The 18,894-nt window shown below is 53.7% G+C and overlaps 5 protein-coding genes across 5 annotated transcripts; 3 read left to right on the top strand and 2 right to left on the bottom strand.

Moving 5' to 3' along the window:
* Window positions 1–199: 199 nt before the first annotated feature.
* Window positions 200–3,359, top strand: CC77DRAFT_962962 (DNA repair protein Rhp41; the record flags this gene model as incomplete). Its single annotated transcript, XM_018535657.1, has 1 exon — window positions 200–3,359. The coding sequence occupies one exon, from the start codon at window positions 200–202 to the stop codon at window positions 3,266–3,268; it is 3,069 nt and encodes a 1,022-aa protein (XP_018386260.1). The 3' UTR covers window positions 3,269–3,359.
* Window positions 3,360–3,540: 181 nt separating this feature from the next.
* CC77DRAFT_1050204 (hypothetical protein) lies at window positions 3,541–5,325 on the bottom strand. Its single transcript, XM_018527616.1, has 4 exons — window positions 5,111–5,325; window positions 4,874–5,058; window positions 4,766–4,827; window positions 3,541–4,717 (listed from the first exon to the last, which is right to left on the bottom strand). Exons 1-4 carry the CDS (start codon window positions 5,248–5,250, stop codon window positions 3,716–3,718), a joined length of 1,389 nt encoding a protein of 462 aa, XP_018386259.1. The 5' UTR covers window positions 5,251–5,325; the 3' UTR covers window positions 3,541–3,715.
* Window positions 5,326–5,433: 108 nt separating this feature from the next.
* CC77DRAFT_989103 (ubiquinone/menaquinone biosynthesis methyltransferase ubiE) lies at window positions 5,434–6,623 on the top strand. The gene is made up of 2 exons (XM_018536285.1): window positions 5,434–5,674; window positions 5,726–6,623. The coding sequence occupies exons 1-2, from the start codon at window positions 5,476–5,478 to the stop codon at window positions 6,475–6,477; spliced, it is 951 nt and encodes a 316-aa protein (XP_018386258.1). The 5' UTR covers window positions 5,434–5,475; the 3' UTR covers window positions 6,478–6,623.
* CC77DRAFT_83480 (hypothetical protein) lies at window positions 6,564–10,176 on the bottom strand. Its single transcript, XM_018533347.1, has 3 exons — window positions 9,627–10,176; window positions 9,481–9,576; window positions 6,564–9,426 (listed from the first exon to the last, which is right to left on the bottom strand). Exons 1-3 carry the CDS (start codon window positions 9,858–9,860, stop codon window positions 6,994–6,996), a joined length of 2,763 nt encoding a protein of 920 aa, XP_018386257.1. The 5' UTR covers window positions 9,861–10,176; the 3' UTR covers window positions 6,564–6,993.
* A 1,915-nt stretch (window positions 10,177–12,091) lies between these two features.
* Window positions 12,092–17,451, top strand: CC77DRAFT_83435 (hypothetical protein). Its single transcript, XM_018533341.1, has 2 exons — window positions 12,092–15,433; window positions 15,483–17,451. The coding sequence occupies exons 1-2, from the start codon at window positions 12,316–12,318 to the stop codon at window positions 17,294–17,296; spliced, it is 4,932 nt and encodes a 1,643-aa protein (XP_018386256.1). The 5' UTR covers window positions 12,092–12,315; the 3' UTR covers window positions 17,297–17,451.
* The last annotated feature ends 1,443 nt before the right edge of the window (window positions 17,452–18,894 follow it).

The following is an 18,894-nucleotide window of genomic DNA, read 5'->3' as shown; positions in this document are numbered from 1 at the left end:
TCATCAGAGTTGGCATTCATCCGCTCCAATGCCGAACCGCAGCAAGGCAATACGCCCACAAACGGCCAGGACTGCATGCATCCGTATCTCCGCTTGTCGTAGCCATGACTAGTGTTGTTGCGCTGTGTAGCTCTCGACCGCAAATATCACAGCCTTCGCATCCACACTCATCACGCCGACTCTACAGGTGACAGTAAGCATGGCAGGCGCGCGAGGAAGGTCGCGAAAGCCCGCGGAAACGGCTACTCCGAGGCGATCGACACGGAGCGCAAAGAAGGCGCAGGAGGATGAGGGTGTGCCAGCCGTTTTCCAGGAAATGCTGCGCGAAGAGCAGACGTCAAAACCCACCAGCGCAGACGAGAAGGAACCCCCGCTCAAGAAAAGAAAGACGGCGCCTCCAGGAAGACAAAAAAGCCCTGAGCACCACACTGAACCAGTACGACAGCAGGGACCGATTACCGGTGCTCCCGAATCATCATCTCCTGCGTCATCGCAATCCAAAGATGCGCCATCACAGTCCCAGATGCCGTCGCACACGCGATCGCGGCCCACTGCTCCAGCTCAATCTACCATCAATGAAGAGCCACACGCGAGCGAACGAGTGCGACAGACCATCATCGACTCGGACGAGTCAGATGACAGCGATATGGAGTGGGAAGACGCGCTTGCTGACGGCGACGATACCGACGACCCTGACGAAGGTGTCGAAGCTGCGCCCCAGATTGGCGACATATCTATCACCATGGGAGTCAAGAAGACGGAGGACACGGGGACCAGGAGAAAGGTACGCCGGCGGGCGATAACATCGGTCGAAAAGAAGCGACGCGTCGATATACATAAGATGCACATTCTTTGTCTGCTCTACCATGTCCATCGCAGAAATGCCTGGTGTAACGACAGGAGAGTGCAGAGCACACTACGCAAGATTGTGCCTTCCAAAACCTTGTCTAACCTGGTACCAAATCCCGACCTGTCACAGTACTCGGCCTCGAAACACTTCATAGATGGCATGAACGAGCTCAAGGTGCTGTGGTCGAAGCGGTTCAGAATCACGGCTCAAGGCATGTACAAGCCTAGATGGGCCGAAGCCGAAGCTGTTATCCGGCCGTTCTCAGACTTTGACGACCTTGATGACCCGATGGACAAGGACGAGTTTCGTACCGCGGCACACACTTTACAGGGCTCACAAGATGTAGGGACGCAGTTGTTTTGTGCCCTTCTCCGCGGCATTGGGATTGAGGTCAGACTAGTATGTTCGTTACAACCGCTGCCTTTTTCTTCTGCAGCCGAGCGAGCGACGCCGCAAAAGCCGAGCGCTCAGAAGAACACCATAGTCATCGACCCGTACAATAAGCCGGCAGAGCCAAGCCCGACAAAACCCAAGTCGCAAGGTCCTCGTAACAAGAAGCTCTCGAGACTTGAACGTGTGATGGGGGAGCGACATGCCGTCCTCAATAAAACAGGTGTAACGCCTAAGAAGCAGAAAGCCTACCATACGCCGTATCCAGTATACTGGGTCGAAGTGCTTAATCCTTCGTACCAGAAGTGGGTACCAATCGATACACACTCAACGTTTACTGTCAATTCGCCTGAGAAGCTAGAGCCGCCCCTTAGCTTCTCCCAGAACAGTCTTTCCTATGCGATAGCGTTTGATGAAGATTATACCGCCAAGGACGTCACACGAAGATACGCGAAAGCGTACAATGCCAAGACGCGGAAATACCGCGTCGAAAGTACTCCTGATGGAAACAGATGGTGGCGCCGTACGATGAGCTTCTTCGAGCGTAGAACCACTCTTGACAGAGACCAAATGGAAGACGCGACTTTGGCCCGCAAGGAAGCAGCGGAAGGCATTCCAAAGAACGTGCAAGATTTCAGAGGCCATCCAGTCTATGTTCTCGAGCGACATCTCAAGCATAATGAGGTGATACACCCCCTGAACGTGGTCGGCAAAGTCAACTGTGGTAGCGCTATGAATCCTAAGATGGAACCTATCTACCGTCGCACAAACGTACATTTGGTCCGGACAGCGGACAAATGGTATCGCATGGGTCGAGACGTGAAAGTCGGCGAACAGCCACTCAAGCGTGCGAAGCCCAAGAAGGGAAGGAGACCTTCAATCGGCGCAGATATGGATGTCGATGAAGAAGCTGATGAAGTTGGGGCTGGTCTCTTCGCAGAGTTCCAGACCGAGCTCTATGTCCCTCCTCCAGTTGTCCGAGGTCGCGTGCCGCGCAATGCCTACGGGAACCTTGACCTCTACGTCCCATCCATGTGTCCGCCTGGTGGTACGCATATCCGACACAAGCTCGCGTCGAAAGCAGCGCGTATCGTCGGTGTAGACTTTGCAGATGCAGTGACTGGCTTTTCCTTCAAGGGTCGCCATGGTACTGCAATCATCCAAGGTGTTGTAGTCGCCCAGGAGTATGCAGATGCTGTGCAAGCGGTCATTGACGGCATGGAGCACCAGCAGGAAGAAGCTGAGGCCGAAGCGCGCAGGATTGAATCCCTACGACTTTGGCGACGCTTCTTCCTCGGTCTACGTATTGCACAACGGGTCAATGCCATTGAGATTGATGGCGAAAGAGGCCCGGCTATCGACGTGCAAGAGGAGATCAGCAAAGAAGACAAAGAGCTGGCGGCACAGGAGATGGCAGGAGGCTTCTTCCCCGACGAAGGAGATATCGCCGAACCGTCAGCTCGTGGCTACCAACCACCAGAGCAGGATTACGGAGTCGGCGGGTTCCTGCCGGACAATGACGATGATGGTGATGGTGGCGGTGGTTTCATACCAGATGAGAGCGATCGTGCAGCACCCATCAGTTTGAATCGACATCAAAGCTTTGAAAGCTCAATCCTAGACTCACAGCAGTTGCTCCCTCGGCGTAGAAGTAGCTTTGGTCAGATCTACTCTTCCGAGGATGAAGAAGAAGGCGGAGGCTTCGTCCGTGATGGCTCAGATGAGGCCGGCCCGTCTGGAAATGCTGTCAAATCGGAGGGCGGAACCGCACCGCTTGATGGCCCTGCAGATGACGCGGGAGGTTTCATACCCGAAGAAGTGCCAGGTACAAATGAAACAAGCGCAGAAGAACAAGCAAAGAAGAGGTCTATGGAGCGAGATGAGGAATCCAAGCTCATATCGAACCCCAACACCGACGCCGAAATGCCTTCTCCACCCTCCTCATCTCCATCAGAGACCGGTTCACTCATGATGGAAGACCCCGAAGACGAAGACGCAGATCCCGACTGGCTGGTCGATGCTACGTAACACAGATGACACTAGATACCCGCGCAATTTAATTTCTTTCTTTGCAAACCTGATCAATGTAACGTGCATATGCGTCACATCGCACAGCTTTTGACATGTTGTGCAAAGCTTCAGCTAGCTGCGACCGCCCGTTGCCTGCCGCTTCACGTGCTCGGGTACCTTGATGGCTTCGTGCTACATCTGTAGTGTGTGATGAGATGGGCTGTTAGGGCTGCTACGTCATGGGCCTAGAGCGTCATGTTCGACAATCTTTGAGATAAGGAATAGTTGATCTGCTAGGGATATGTCTCATTTGACTCGAGGGATGTGGTGGGAACTGAAAGTCAGGCTGGATGCAAATTGGTATACTGAAATATCGAAATATTTGCAGCATCAACAGTCATAATGAACGATGCGATCCTTGTGCATACAAGAAGCCACCGCCTATGCAAGTACAGAATCTATATTCTACTTCTTCTTCTCAAGCAAGTCATCCAACCCCTTCAGTCCACCCTCAAACGACCCAAGATCGTACTCCTTCGGATACCTAACCAGGATATCCTTTAACTCCTCAACGTGACCCCTCTGCTCCTCAGTCAGCTCCTCCCACACCCCCTCGAACGCATTCTTGATGCTAGGCTTCTTCTCCTTTTCCGCCTCTTCAAACGCCCTAAGTACTTCTTTCCTCGTCGAGCTTCGAAGTTCCTTCTCTTTGGCGTCGTCCCACAGTTCTTTGCCTTCAAGCCACTTTCTAAGTCGCGTGATGGGGTTGTCGCGGCGTTTCCAGTCCTCGACTTCGACGCGTTGGCGGTACGCGAAGGAGTCGTCTGATGTGCTGTGGTGGCCGACGCGGTATGCCATCATTTCGATGAGCACAGGTCGGCCGCCATCGTGTAGAGCCAGACGGCGTGCTTCGGCTGTTGCGCGGCGGACAGCGAAGATGTCGTTGCCGTCTACGCGGAGGGTAGCGATGCCGTAGCCTGCGCCACGGGAGGCGATTCCGTCACCGCGGTATTGGTCGGATGTGGGTGTGGAGATGGCGTAGCCGTTGTTGCGGCAGATGAAGATGCAGGGTACTTGGCGGGTGGCTGCGATGTTGAGGGCGGCATGAAAGTCTCCTTCGCTGGCTGCGCCTTCGCCAAAGTAACACACTGCTACTCGCGGTTCGGTTTCTGGGTTCTGGATGTTTTGCATCTTGAGTGCGTACGCGGCGCCTGCTGCATGGGGTATTTGCGTCGCCAGTGTTGAGCTGATGGTGTGGATGTTGAGCTCTTTGCTTCCGTAGTGGACGGGCATGTTTCGTCCGAGGCCATTGTCCTTTGTGTTTGCGAAGAGTTGGTTCATGAACGAGGAGAGAGTGAATCCGCGCTGGAGGTAGACGCCTGATTCACGGTATTGGCAGAAGATGACGTCGGCGGGAGAGAGGGCGCTCGCGGAGCCGATGGATATGCCTTCTTCGCCTGCGGAGACCTTGTTTCATCAGTATATAACTCCACACATAGTTGGTGTTTGACCTACCATGTAGAATGACAGTCTTCCTTGCCGTTGCGCTTCGAACATGAGGAGATCCATTATGCTCACTACAACCCGTCAATAGTGTTTGGACTGAGGAGCAAATTCACTGACGCTTAACCATGTTCTTGTAAATCACAAGAGCCTCCTCGTCTGTGGTCTCTACACCAATCTCTTTGTCTATGATCTCTCCATACTGGTTCATGACACGGTACGTCGATATCGCCTGAGTTTGAGCGGGTTGCATGAACTCCATAGTATTCGTAAACTCGCTGTTCAGGGCTCCAGGGAAGAGAACTCTGCAAAAGACGTCAGCCTTTCATCTCAACAATCTCCAGACGGCATACACACCTCTCAGCCGTAGGCGTCGAGGCAACACCCCGACACGTCTGCCACGGCGTGTTTGCAGCATTCCGCGACCCATTGAGGCGAGTCTGTAGGCTCGAAAGCCTCTGTGAGCGTAATATCCGCGAAGTATAGCGGAAGGACATTTTGACAATCTACATGTTCACGAGTGCGGGGAGGGCGGTATATCAATATCTGGGGAAGGATGGATTGGCGGCAAGCGTCGGCGTAACATGATGTTGGCCGCGGTACTTTGGTTGCTCTCCAGCGGCCGCTAGCGCACCCCCGGCCGTCTATGCGCGTGTCATTGCGCATTCGAGAAAGTCGACGCCAAGCCATTCCGACAATCGACAACACCAGACTGTCGCAACATGCAGGCTTCACGACAGAGAATAGGGCGCCAGCTGCTCGGTGGAAGCAAGAGGAGGGTAGCGAGGGAGCCATATAGGTGTTTCTCCTGCTCTGTCAGACAGGCGCAGCAGACGCCACCCCCGAAGTCTCCGCAGGATGGCCCGCAAACGACGCATTTTGGCTTTGAGACGATATCCGAGGCCCTGAAGGAGCAGCGAGGTGGGCGATTGATTTCTACGACACTTACGGAATGAAATGCTAACGAAACAGTCGGTGCTGTCTTCTCCTCCGTCGCCTCATCCTACGACTCAATGAACGACTTCATGTCCCTAGGAATCCACCGCCTCTGGAAAGACCACTTCGTCCGCAACCTGAACCCAGGCCGCAACCCCCTCACCTCCTCCGGTGACAAGCAGCAAGGCATGAACATCCTCGACATAGCCGGCGGCACCGGCGACATCGCCTTCCGCATGCTCGACCACGCCTCCTCCATCAACCACGACGCCCACACCAAAGTCACCGTCGCAGACATAAACCCAGACATGCTCGCCGAAGGCCGCAAGCGCTCTTTGCAGACTCCCTACGCCCGCTCCCCGCGCCTCGACTTTGTAGAGGCGAATGCTGAGAAACTGGATATGATTCCCTCGTCCAGCGTCGATCTGTATACCGTGGCGTTTGGTATCCGCAACTTCACACACAAGGAGATTGCGCTGAAGGAAGCATTCCGTGTGCTGAAGCCTGGTGGCGTGTTCGCCTGTCTTGAGTTTAGCAAAGTGGACAACCCGCTTTTCGACGCCGTGTACCAGCGGTGGAGTTTCGGTGCCATTCCGTTGATTGGACAGTTGGTCGCGGGGGATAGGGATAGTTATCAGTATCTTGTGGAGAGCATCGCGCGCTTCCCTAGTCAGACGGAGTTCAGCAACATGATTCGGGATGCTGGGTTTTTGGTGCCGGGCAAGGGTTATGAGAATTTGACGAACGGGATTGCGGCAATCCACAAGGGCGTCAAGCCCAAGGCGTAGACGGAGTCGTGTTTAAGAGACGCGCTGTATTAGTATGTATAACATGACATAATGTCACGCTTAGACGAATACACGAGTTGAATGGCATGAATGAAGCAGGTGCGATAGAGCGGAGTGATAGCATATTCATTTATACTGCAACGATTGATCAATCAAGGCGTCTGCGCTAACTCGATGATCTGAATCCATACCCATATCCATGTCCGTACCCTATGCCAAAACTCCGCGCCATTGAGCATCAAACACTGATGACAATCACATGTAAAATCCACTCCTTACATGAGAGTTAGATGTCCTTCCCGGCCGTGTGCAAGAAGCAAACCCTAATTTGTAAACGCCGGGTCCATCCATCCGCCATGGTACTCAATCTGATAAGAAGATACGCAACGTATGTAAACAGCGCTAAAGGGACAGTAAAGGTATCCCGACTCCATGTCCCATGAACGCCAATGACAAAGATGTAAATAGATGTCGAGAAATGCAAATGTTTGATGCGTCACGTCGAATGGAAATGGATCAGCGGAAGTACGATCCACGCTTGCCTCCGCTGTTGGTGCTCGATCCGCCTCGTGCTTCCTCGAGACTGCGCCGGGAGCCCCCAGTACCAATCTCGCTCATCTGGAAGAGCAAGGGTTCGTCGTCGTCGATGTTGGTTGCGGCGCGACTGTTGAAGTTGTAGCGGCTCTGACGCTCAGTCGAGCTGGTGCCGCCTGTGCTGAGGCTTGTAGAAGAGCTATGCGAGAAGAACCCGCCTCGTCCGCGTGCACCAGCCGGGGTGCCGCGCTTAGCAGGCATGTTGGATGTTGACGACGGCTGGGGCAGTTCGTCACGAGAATCGTTATCGGGATTTTGGCCATCGCGATTGCCACTAGCGAGTAGCTCCGTTTGCGCGAAAAGGCCACTAGAAGTAAGACCTGCGCTGGTCAGACGATGCAGATCGTTAGTGCGGTCGACCTCCTCCGATGGCAGACTGGCCGATCGGACGCCGAACACGTCTGGTTCATCGTCAGGTAGTGTCTGTCTTTGCTGAGAGACGGAGCTCGATCGGCGAGCGTAGTGCCATGGGCGTGGTGATGTCGGTATGGCGATGGCATTCATGTTCTGGTCTTCGCTCTCGCTCTGCTCTTCTACGTTGATCGGGTCATGTTCGCGCGTCCCTCGACTAGGTCGACTTCGGCTTCGAATTGGCTGGTCGTATTCAGCGATGCTATTTGCGCTGAGTCGAGAAGGGATAGCTGGTGTATGTGGAGTGTGTGGCGAGATAGGTTTGCCAGGCGAAGAAGCCGTTGACACAGATGTACCAGCAATCATGGCGGGAACGCTGGATAGGTGTCGGCTGGAGGAAGATGACGATCGATGGAGCATCGTCGAAGAGGAAACCGATTCGGCCAGTCCAGTATGGGACTCCCGCATCCGTTGATACTTTGAGAGCTGAGCAGTAGTCTTGTGCATAGTGGCTGCTTTGGCGGATTGATCGCTCCGAGTGAAGCTCTTGAGATCCTTCTTCGACTCGAGAAGCTTCAGGAAGTCCGAGATGTTCTCGTCGTCGGTCCTGACTTCGCCGGAGCTACCACCGGTGCCCTCGTTCAATGTATCAGATCCGCGTTGCATAGACGAGGAGAGGCTTCCCTTCCCGCTACTCAGGTTGTCGTCCTCCGTTTTGCTGTTACCCCCTGTCGAAAACTTGCTCCTCCGATGGCCGAAGCTACTGCTGTAACGGCTGATGGGTGCAGGCTTTGGTGAGCTTGACGCAGAAGAAGTGATGACAGTTTCGTTGGGTAATGAAGGTGCCCGAAGAGCCGTTTGTGGGAGCGCATTGAGCGACGTCCGGTTGCGTGGTGTGGTGAGCGGATTTGGAGTAGCAGTCCGGCCTAGTGAGCTACCGGGCCTTCCTAACGAGCTGGTGGGAGACGGAGGCACCGCACTTCCAAGGGCTGGAGACGATGAGAGTGAGCCGGCTTTGAAGGGCTGGAAAGAGACCGAAGTCCGCCGTTGATACTGTGGTGTATCTACAGAGCGTAAAGAGGATTTGGAACCTTGAGCAGTGCGATGGTTAGGTGGCAGTTTTTGTGGCGGCGATTCCATTGGAGATGATGAGGGCATATCTCGGGCTGCGCGGAGAGCTGAGATTGGGCTCGTTCCTGTAGGCGGACCAACTTGATGGAAGGTTGAGAGACTGCCGTATGCTTGTCCAATATCAGGACTCTCCTGCGCATTCATCTTGTTGACAGGAAGCGATCCGGGTACTTGGCGGGTTCTTTGCTCAAAGTAGGTGTCGTCTAGGCCCATAAACTGGGAGCTTAGCAGAGACTCTGAGTCTTCTACACTAAACTCGCAGTTGGTGCGGTACTCGACTGTCACACACAGAGGCCCTACAGGCGAGTTGGTGGGCTCGATTGTGTTTAATTCTGTAATCTTGTCGTTCTCGTCGGTAGGATAGAGCGGCAAACTCAGAGTATCGACGTGCGGACTCCTGAAATCGCCATTTGAGACGCGATAGTTCAATTTCAGGGAGGGTGCATTTGCAGGTTGCTTGGCAATGACCTTGTTGTATCTGAAAGCGGGCATGAAGCGTAGATAGGCGAATAGCGACCGGAATGTGACCACGGCCTTTTTGTATACGTTGGGAAGCGGATCATTGAGCTCTGATGGCTGTATTGAGCTCTTGTCTCCGACGTGCACCCTCCAGCGCTCAAGCACGATTTGTGTGGATTTGCCGGTGCGGCCTGACGATCGAGAGGCGGCATCCGCGGAATTCAGCGCTGCAGCAACGTCCCATCTCTTTCCCTCATCATCGTGTATAACGAGTGACTGGTTGTGGCCGAGTCCTTGTACGTCCAGATAGATGTCGATGCATAGCGATGGATGGTGACCGGCCATGGCATCCATGAGTTTCCACTCGGTGAGTTGGCGTTGGAGCACGTCGCTATCGGGGAGTACGACATTGAACTGAGGCGTGTTAGTGAGGTGTGTAAAGGTCGGGATCATCTATAGATGACATACCCACTTGTTGTGCTTCAACTTGCCATCCTTGTTGTATCCGGGCGGAAGCGATACTCGAGATGATATCACAGCAAGGGCTGACTTGGTGAAGAAGTTCTGATGAGGTTAGCATACGCCCAGTGCCAGACGGGACTAAAGGTACGTACCTGGATGACTTGGTTGACCTTTTGATAGTGCCGCTGATCCGACTCGGAGGAGGGCTCTCCCCTCGACATCATCTCGCCTTCTGATTCTTCGGCACCGCGGTCGCTGTAGGGCGGGGTGGTTGAGTACGCAGTCATATCCTGGCTATGCCGCTGGTTGTTGGTTCGGGCGGGGTTGGTTTGGAGGTTGCTGGCGGGCGAGGCTGTCCGCGGCGAGGGGCGCGAGTATGGGTGCATGGCGGCGGCGGCCTCCTGCAGGTACAAAAGGGCAGAGGGCGTGACTGGCCTGGCGACGAGGGCAGAGGGCGTGTCAAGTACGGTTATGGTAGCGGCGGAAACAGGCGAGGATGAATGCGCGTAGCCATCACGAGTGCAGCCAGTGTCAGGTTCGCGTAGTAGCCGTCAGAAATGTCTCTCAGGAGACTGGGGCACGCGGGGACTTGTTCAGAAGGCAGGCAGGGCTCAGGCAGCAGCCATGGTCTGCAGCGTGGGAACCTGAGGTTGGGTGAAGTGTGTGCCTGGGGCGATGCAGCGGAGTTAAGCTGAGCACCCGACTGGAAGGTCGAGGATGTATTTGGGCGCAGAGCAGTGGGACGACAGCTAGATACGGATGATGAGTCTTTGCCCAGACGGAGGCGTGAAAAGGCAGGCGATGGCGTTGGAACAGTCAGAGAGTGTTGGGACGCATGCGCTGGGAGTCAGTCACGCGGCGATGTTCGAATGACGAGCGAGGAAGATAGCTAAGCTCCAGGCAAGGGCCGGCCACGAGATAAACGATGCAGCACCTGTGCAGTAGTCGGCCGGGCAAGATAAAGCTATCGGAAGCTGCAGGAAGCTAGCGACTGTGAGGGTCAACGAGGGAAATCAGTCTTACTTGAGCCAAATCCGGGGAAGATGGAGGTGCTCATCGACATGTGGAAGCTTCGGCGAGCTCACACAGACATGGGGGGAGCTGGCATGGACGAGTGCCACTGCTTGATCCGCGCTAGCGCCCTTCACCACCACCTCCGAATCGAGACCGTCCGATCGAGGCGCGCATACATATCCACCTATCCACCGTCCTATCCACCTTGATTGCGCTGCCTGTCTGGGGTGCGCCATTCTTTTCGCGAATGCGCAATCCTGCTCGCCTGTAGCCAGCAACGCGTGCCATCCCAGCCGCCAATTGTGTCATTGGCTGGCCTTCCCGGCTATGCAGCACCGTTCGACGCCTCACCTTACCTTTTCACAGCCTCTGACCGGTCTCACCAGATCTGCTCATCGTCTGTGCTATAGCGTTGCCGGTGAGACGCGATTCCGCGTCGTAAATCATCCATGTCATGGGCTGGAGAACAGGCAGCGTCGTGGGAGCGCATGAGAACGATCAATTACGCACAAGGGTATAGCCTGCATGTCCGAGTGCGGGTCTGCGCAGTACTTCCTTCCGACTTTGGACACTACAAGTCGAATGCACGATACATCTACTGCTGCCTATGTCCCATGCATGAATGGACGGATTGGCTCCTGTGGCTGTCCAGCCGCATACGCGCTGCGAGGCATCCATCACTTGCTTTTGATATTCACGGGCTGGCCTTGGCGCGTCGTTCAGAGACAGTCATCGATGCATGGCAGTCAAGATATGGTATCATGGCCTGCTCGATGATGTGATTGACGCCGCGTCTTCGGACCTTCTCTGTAGCTCCCTTGTCGTGAACTCATCGCTAGGTCCGAGTAGCCTTCAGAGGCTAGCTTCCGCCCTGCAGCAGTTCACGTTACTTTTGCACTCAAGTCTCACCTTCGAGCGCACCCAAAGTCTAAAAGGCCCTTCCGAACGGTGACCACAAGCGCCAAGTTGAGTGTTTGTCACGTAGTATAGGTTCACCGCCAGTCAGAGTGGAGAAAGCTGCGTGGTATATAGCATAGGCGCGCCCGCCGTCATCGCGCAACACTGGCGTCCTCCCAGCTCTGCGTCCTCCATCTACATCTCGTAGCCGGTGTCGGACGTCTCATGACTTTGGGGACATGATGATACACCACTGTAGTTTCTCTAGACGGCTTACGTTGGAAGCAATGTCGACCTCCGACGACAGCTTGTGGAGAGGAGGACGAACGCCATTGGCTGATTCCCATGGCTTCGACATGGCCATCCCACACTGCGCCCGCAGTTGCACCTCCGAAGCATATTCGCGGCTGCCACCTATAACTAACCCCTCGTTCGCATTTGCAGAAGCTTCAGGAAGTATAGCAGACTCACTCTGACTCATCTTGACTCTCGCGACAACGACTCAGCGTCTCTCTACTATCGCCTCGGTAGTTTCGTCATAGATACCTAGCACCTCAACCCACACCCATTTCGCGCCCCGCCACTCGCGCCTCCCTCTGCAAACACAAACGCACACATCGCCTAAGCAGCTTGTCGCGACACATCCTCTACGTGCGCCACACCGTACCCCCTGCCCGCTAATCTGACGACCGACAATCGCGTTCCGACGACTTGCCACCTTGCTCCTTCCTCACGCATCCCACTTCTATACCAACACGCATACGCCAACGACACACCCAGTCTCACACCGCCGACCAGTCGCGTTTAGCCCCCTCACCTGGAGTCGTCCTCAGCTTTACAGCCAGCACCTTTAAACACGCTTTGACCCCTTGAGGTTGAGGCCAGGTGCTACTCGTAAAAGCTTCGGATCACTCCTCCTCCTACCGGCACATGAGCGGCTATCTCTGGAAATACTACCTCGAAGATGATGTCGACAACTTTCGACATGTCCTCGCAACCCCCACGCATACGGCCCGATCGGCAACACAGAAAGGCTTCGCAGGCTGGCAGGGCGGAGGATTTGCCACAGCAGTGAACGGCAGCCCGGGGAGTTATAATGCATCACCAATAACAAGTGCGAAGGGCCGCAAGATGGGCATGGGTGCGGCTGCGAATCTCAGTCGGTTTGACATCAACAGCCGGGATGCAGCTGGCATGACTATTCTGCACCATGCTGCGTCATCTACTGCGGAGAGCGCTGTAGACTTCGCGCAAGCACTGCTGGAGCATCCGTGGACCGACGTGTATATACAAGATGCGGAGAATGGCTGGACTGCGCTCCACAGGGCCTTTTACTTCGGTAACATCGCCATTGCACGCCTCATTCTGAATCGCGATGCGCAGGACATTCTTGGTCAGGGTTCCAGCGGGTTCAACCAGCATGCGCGGGGTTTGGTCAAGATCAAAGACAAGGAAGGATACGGTCCCCTGGATTTGTTCTCTATGACTATCAAGGATCGAACACTGCGGCCAGAAGAAGCGCCCGCCTTCGATTCTGACTCGGACGACGAGATGGCTCACGGAGACAGTGGCGACGTGGATGACGAGACGCGCAAGAAGCTGATTGCCCCACCTGTACTTCTTGAGGGAGATGAAGTGTACACTTTCGGCAGCAACAAGAACGTCACCCTTGGTTTTGGTGACGAAGATGACCGCCAATATCCGGAGCGTATTACTCTGCGCAGACCGGATCACCTCCTCCAGCGTTTCTATAGGGAGCACCGCGAGCGGCAGAACCAGTATTGGGCTGCGACAGGAGCGCCCATGCAGGATTCCGGGCTTCTCCAAGCGCGCAGTACTGTAGATCTTCCAACTCACATTCGCAATACGCCGATAGTCATTCAGGACGTGCGGATGTCGAAGTTGCATACCGCTGTGTTGACTACCGACCCTGTATCCAATCTGTACATGTGTGGCCACGGTCCAGGCGGTCGTCTAGGCACGGGTAATGAAACGACGAGGTATCAGTTTACCTGCATCGAAAGCGGCGGATTGGGTCAGAAGAAAGTTGCTGGTGTTGCGTTGGGGCAGAACCACACTCTGGCCATCACCGAAGAGGGAGAGATCTACTCGTGGGGTAACAATGCATACGGACAGCTAGGGTATGCGCTGCCGAAACCCGCCGTAAAGGACGACGATCCCATCTCAACTATTCCTCGACAGATTTTTGGACCATTGAAGCGAGATGTTGTCACAGGTATTGCCGCATCTCGGATACATTCGGTCGTTCACACTGCGACGTCCTTGTACACCTTCGGCAAGAATGAAGGCCAACTTGGTATTGTCGATTCAGACGCTCGGTCGCTGGAGATGCAGGTCATCCCCAGGAAGATTGCTGCAGCACTATTCTCCAGTCCTATTCATTCAGTCTCGGCCATTGACGGTGCTACTGTATGTCTGCTGGAGAACCGCGAGGTTTGGGTATTTGCGAACTATGGTTATGCAAAGCTCAGCTTCCCCTTGGACGGGTTCACTAGTAACTTCCTCAAGGAGAGCTGGTTGACTACAAAGTATGATACTGCGCCAAACAGGATCAGCAAGATCACATCTGGTGGTGACACCATTTGTGCGCTGTCTACTTCTGGTGAGGTCTTCACAGTGGCTGTCAGCCGGCGCTCAGAGGGTGCCCAAGATGCCGGCACATCAACCACAAACCCGAAGCAAATTAGAGGAGCCTTGTCTGCACCGTTCCGTATCTGGTCGTCTAAGAAAAGCCACATGGCAGCACGAGATGTTGATGTCGACCAGGACGGTTCTATCATCTTAACCACTGAGGTTGGCAGCGTCTGGAGACGTACGAAGCGAGCGACCATCAAGAATGCAAATGTCACTGCTGCTGTAGAGTCCAAGCCCAAAGACTACAAATTCCAGCGTGTGTCAGGCCTGACTCGGGTGATTGCTGTCCGTGCCTCCGCATTCGGCGCATACGCTGCCATCCGCAAGGACTGCGATGTTACCAGAAACCAGATCGGTGTGGACGAAGCCGGGCTGTGGGACGACCTAGCGCCGTTGCTTTCTTTCCACGAGTTGACAAACTACGAGGAAACATCCGACGATGAGGAGCCCACACCAAGATTCTGGACCCGAGCTTCAGAAGCGCAAGGTCTGCGCAAGCGTGTCTTGAAGTCGAAGGACCTGGAAGCGGAAATCACTGATATCCTGCAGCGCTCGTTGACAACGCCAGATCGGACGTATAACATGGAAGTTGGATCTACTTTGTCTGACGTCCGCATACCCGTTCACGAGTTCATCTTGGCTGGACGCAGCCGTGTCTTGCGGGACGCCCTGCTCGACTTTAGGGTGAAGGGCAGCGAACATGTCGTGCCTGACCTCCTGACCGTCAAGGCAGAGGGTGGGAGAGTTCTGGTACTCTTCCAAGGTCTTGATTTCCTCACCATCTTCAACCTCGTTCTCTACGCCTACACCGACTCTGTTGTGGACTTCTGGAACGTCACCCGGCACTACCCTACCTTGGCACACAGGTACCGTTCCGTACGGACAGAATTGATGAAGATTGCTTCCCGTCTCGAAATGCGACAGCTCGAGCCTGCTGTACGTCAGATGGTCAAGCCACGGAGATCCTTACACATGGATATGGAACTCGCTATCAAGGAGCAGTCTTTCTTCGAGAGTGGCGACGTCATCGTCGACCTTGCTGATGGCCAGATGCTGCTACACTCGGACGTAATCTGCCAGCGCTGTCCTTTCTTCGAAAGCTTGTTCCGAGGACGTGCTGGCGGTCAGTGGCTCGCGGGAAGGCGGACTGAGGAATCTCCGCTCGTCCACATTGATTTGACGCATGTGGAAACGCAGCTTTTCGAGCTCATTGTTCGCCATCTCTACACCGATGCTGGTGAGGAGATTTTCGAGGATGTTACCAGCGAAGACCTGAATGATTTGCTGGCACTTGACGAGTTGCTCGACCATGTCATGGATGTCATGTCTGTCGCCAATGAATTGATGCTAGACCGTCTGTCGCAGATCTGTCAAAGACTGATCGGTCGCTATGGTATGTATACATATTTGATGTTATCGTGCATTCGCTAATTAGACGATAGTCAACGCTCGAAACGTTTGCTCCCTTCTTACAGCAGTTGCTCCCAGTTCGGTCGCTGAGTTCAAGGACGCAGCCCTTGAATACGTATGTCTGAGTTTGGAGGCAGTCATGCAGAACGGCTCACTAGACGAACTGGACGAGGACCTGCTGCTGGAGCTCAATCAAGTCGCCCATGAGAATCAACTCGCTTACTTGCCTTTTGCAAGAAGTGGGCGAGCTGAGGCTCTCCTCTTCGAGCGCTACCCAGAGCTTGCTGAGAGGATAGAACGTGGTAGGCGCGCCAAGGTCGATGCGATAGTACTGTCGAACAAGTACGCCGATGGCGACAATCTCTCATCCTCTTTCAGAGCTCAAAGTCTGGAGGAAGTGGCAGCTTCTCCATTACGTCAACGCAATCGAAGAAGGGTATCCAAAGAAGCAAAGAGTCCAGTAATGTCGCCAGCGCTGAAGGGTAAAAACTCCGCCCAAGATCTCATGTTCGAAATGTCAGATGGCGAGGATGACGACGATGTGCCAAAGAAGATCAAGCCCCCACGGTTCACAGAGCAAAGCGGAGACGAGAAGGCGCTAGAAACACCAGTTGGATCTCCCGAGACACCCTGGGGCACGATACCAAAACCATCACCGCACACGTTCAACAAAGGGGGTGACATACCGTTCAAGTCTGTCAGCCCTCTTCCCCCGCCAGCTATCAAGGAGGCAAGGCCACCTGGTCAGCCTTGGGTGACCGCACCACTTGCTGGTCCCAAGCTTGAACTCAAGGATATTATGGCTCAAGAGTCCTCAGCTACACCATCAAACTTGTCGATCGGTCTTTCACGGAGCGAGAGTGAGCGAACTGTCAAGGCTGCGCCTATCAAGATGTCGCAAAAGGAAAAGAATCGCCTACGACAGGCCCAAAAACTCGGCACAGCCATCGAGAAGCCCCAACCGGTGCCGCCAGCCGTTTCCCCGTGGACAGCAGCTGCACATAGGAAACCAAGCAACAGTCCGGTTGTGGCTCCAGCAGTTGCTCCCTCGCCGCCGCCGAAGCCATCGCCTGAGCCTTCCCGAGCATCAAGCACGCCTCAACTCACTATGCGACAAACTGTTGCAAAGAAGGGTGCTGGATCGAAGCAGAAGGACAAGCGGACGGTGTCCCAAAGTCATGATGCAGGAGCTGCATCGCCTTCCCAAGCTCGTCCTGCTGCGAATGAGAGAGGCATGTCAGTCTCTACTGATCCCATCCCAACGCCTCGATCTGTCCGCCACATTCCCTTACCACAGCACTCGCCGACGTCTCCAAGTCAGCATCTCAGTATGATGGAGATTTTATCCTTGCAAGAGGCAGAGAAGACTTCGATACGCGATGCAGCAGCCAAGCGTAGCCTGCAGGAAATTCAGCAAGAGCAAGAGTTCCAGCTATGGTGGGAGCAGGAGAGCAGACGTGTTATCGAGGAAGAGGAACAGACCAAGAAGCTGGTCGAAAAGCTTTCAAAAACTTCTGGTCGCGGGAGAGGCAAGGGTCGTGGTGGGCGAGGTGGTAAGACAAAGGGTCAAGACAAGAAAGAAGGGGCAGACGAAGCCGATCGCGGTAAAGGCAAGCGCGACGTCAGCGCTGGGCCAGCCACCAAGCCAAACCCACCACCTAAGGCAGGCCAGAAACAAGATGGCGGCGGTCGCCCATCCGGCCCCGATGGTGCAGCCAGAGGCGGTCGTGGCAGAATTGGCCGTGGTGGTCGCGGTGGCGCAAGAGGCGGGCGTCCACAAGGCCCGCCGAAAGATGGTACCGCTATGTCTGCGCAGCAGGGACAAGCTCCAGCTCCGCAGACATGAGTTTGGGTATCATCACTGTATATAATATCTTGACGGGCTTGTATACTTATACCATAACTTTTACAGTAGCATCTAGATTATCGAGAGATCTTACATGATATGAAGAGTGCACATTTTAGAGCAATTTTGAGAGGTCGTGTCATGTGTCGCTGGAGGTACTCGAATCTGCGGAGGGCCGGTTGGTAGCTTCCAGATCATAAGTCGTAGTAGTGAAGGTGTTGGGAACCTATGCTGACATCAGACTGACATTGACTATTTTGGAAAATTTCCACATACGAATGCATGCTTCAGCTTCTGGGACGCAGGTTCTCGAACAGAACATGAATAGAATTGGGTTCTTTTTTGTTTTCGTTTGGAAAGGCGAAGAAGTCGCAGAAGCATTGCCCATTCCAGTTGAATTTTCGAATCATTGAGAGCGCGAGGAGGCCAGCGCCATCCATGAATGGCTTCTAGTTTTTGGAAGAAATAGGCTTTTAGGTGTAGTGAAGAAGGGATCGAGGTACATTCTGAGAAGGTGTTTATATACATTCTCACGGATAATATGTCGAGTCCAACTGGAGTTCCAAACATGTGATTAGCGACGTAATGTTACTAGAAGGCAGAGAGAAGGACAGTTCTGCTCATATCTCCAAGCTGATTTGGTTTTTGGGAATCGACAGAGATGGTCATATCCAAATGATATAATACTCCTCGTTTCGGGTGATGGAACTGCAAAGAGCGTTTTATCAGACCCCATTTTCGAGAAGGGAAGCACGGTCTCATGGAGTGTGGGTTTGTAACTTTTGATTTTGTGTCGTAGTCTCATGAAAGATGTGAGTGCGTGTGTTGCTTTTGAAATGGAACTGCTCAGATCATCAAAGAATACTCATAGAGTTTTGATGTGTGTAAGAGTAAATGAGGAAGGAGCAACTCGAGAGAATCCTGACTCGAAGTAGATGTATCTTTTGGTACACGCAAACGCCGGCCTCTTCTCCATCCCCCAGACTCATCAGGCTTTTGGAGATAGTTCAGTATTTTCGTGGAATTATGATGCACAGAGTGATAGAGCCAGAAGTCTCCTTTATATATCTGTAGAGACACGAACAGAGAGGCTTTGCAGAACTATCATAGGAGATCTCTAGTTGAATTTGGTTCATAACAGGCCGAAATTCTTGCGTTCGTTATAGCGACGCGATCTGGTCGATTTCGAGTTTTGAACGCCCGCAACCTATGGCAGAAATAGGAACGTCTATTCGAGTTTTGAGTAGAGTTTAAAGATACAAGAACTGTCCACATGCTTGGCTACGTAACCGTTTTTTTTTTTTCTTTAGGAAGCTGCAAGAGCGCGTAGCATGCACCAGGCCTTGCAGTGTTTTTGAAGATGAGTTTTTGAATAGATAGGGAGAAGAAAGAAACAATTTTAGAAGCTTGTAGATGTTGTATAAATACATGATTGGAGCTAGTACATGGCACAATTCATAGCTTTGTGGTACTGCACATACTGGCCGATGAAAACGACAGTGTCGCGATATCATCTCTGTTGGACATTGGTTGAGTGCAGCAGTATATAGATATCTTGCTTCTGCCACCTCATCTCCTTCATCACATCATTCCGTTAT

This window comes from Alternaria alternata, assembly GCF_001642055.1.
Source record: "Alternaria alternata strain SRC1lrK2f unplaced genomic scaffold CC77scaffold_10, whole genome shotgun sequence".
In the NCBI taxonomy this organism is placed as follows: Eukaryota; Fungi; Ascomycota; class Dothideomycetes; order Pleosporales; family Pleosporaceae; genus Alternaria; species Alternaria alternata.
Note: the sequence above shows the minus strand (reverse complement) of the source record. Positions and strands in the feature narration are given on the sequence as shown.

Bases quoted from the DNA above. Each gene is read 5' to 3' on its own strand.
- CC77DRAFT_1050204 (XM_018527616.1), bottom strand. From the start codon at position 5,250: ATGTCCTTCCGCTATACTTCGCGGATATTACGCTCACAGAGGCTTTCG. The intron at 5,059-5,110 runs GTGTGTATGCCG...CGTCTTTTGCAG, and splicing joins TCGACGCCTACGGCTGAGAG to AGTTCTCTTCCCTGGAGCCC. The intron at 4,828-4,873 runs GTCAGTGAATTT...GACGGGTTGTAG, and splicing joins TTACAAGAACATGGTTAAGC to TGAGCATAATGGATCTCCTC.
- CC77DRAFT_989103 (XM_018536285.1), top strand. From the start codon at position 5,476: ATGCAGGCTTCACGACAGAGAATAGGGCGCCAGCTGCTCGGTGGAAGC. The intron at 5,675-5,725 runs GTGGGCGATTGA...CTAACGAAACAG, and splicing joins GGCCCTGAAGGAGCAGCGAG to TCGGTGCTGTCTTCTCCTCC.
- CC77DRAFT_83480 (XM_018533347.1), bottom strand. From the start codon at position 9,860: ATGCACCCATACTCGCGCCCCTCGCCGCGGACAGCCTCGCCCGCCAGC. The intron at 9,577-9,626 runs GTACGTACCTTT...TAACCTCATCAG, and splicing joins AGGTCAACCAAGTCATCCAG to AACTTCTTCACCAAGTCAGC. The intron at 9,427-9,480 runs GTATGTCATCTA...AACACGCCTCAG, and splicing joins AGTTGAAGCACAACAAGTGG to TTCAATGTCGTACTCCCCGA.
- CC77DRAFT_83435 (XM_018533341.1), top strand. From the start codon at position 12,316: ATGAGCGGCTATCTCTGGAAATACTACCTCGAAGATGATGTCGACAAC. The intron at 15,434-15,482 runs GTATGTATACAT...ATTAGACGATAG, and splicing joins AAGACTGATCGGTCGCTATG to TCAACGCTCGAAACGTTTGC.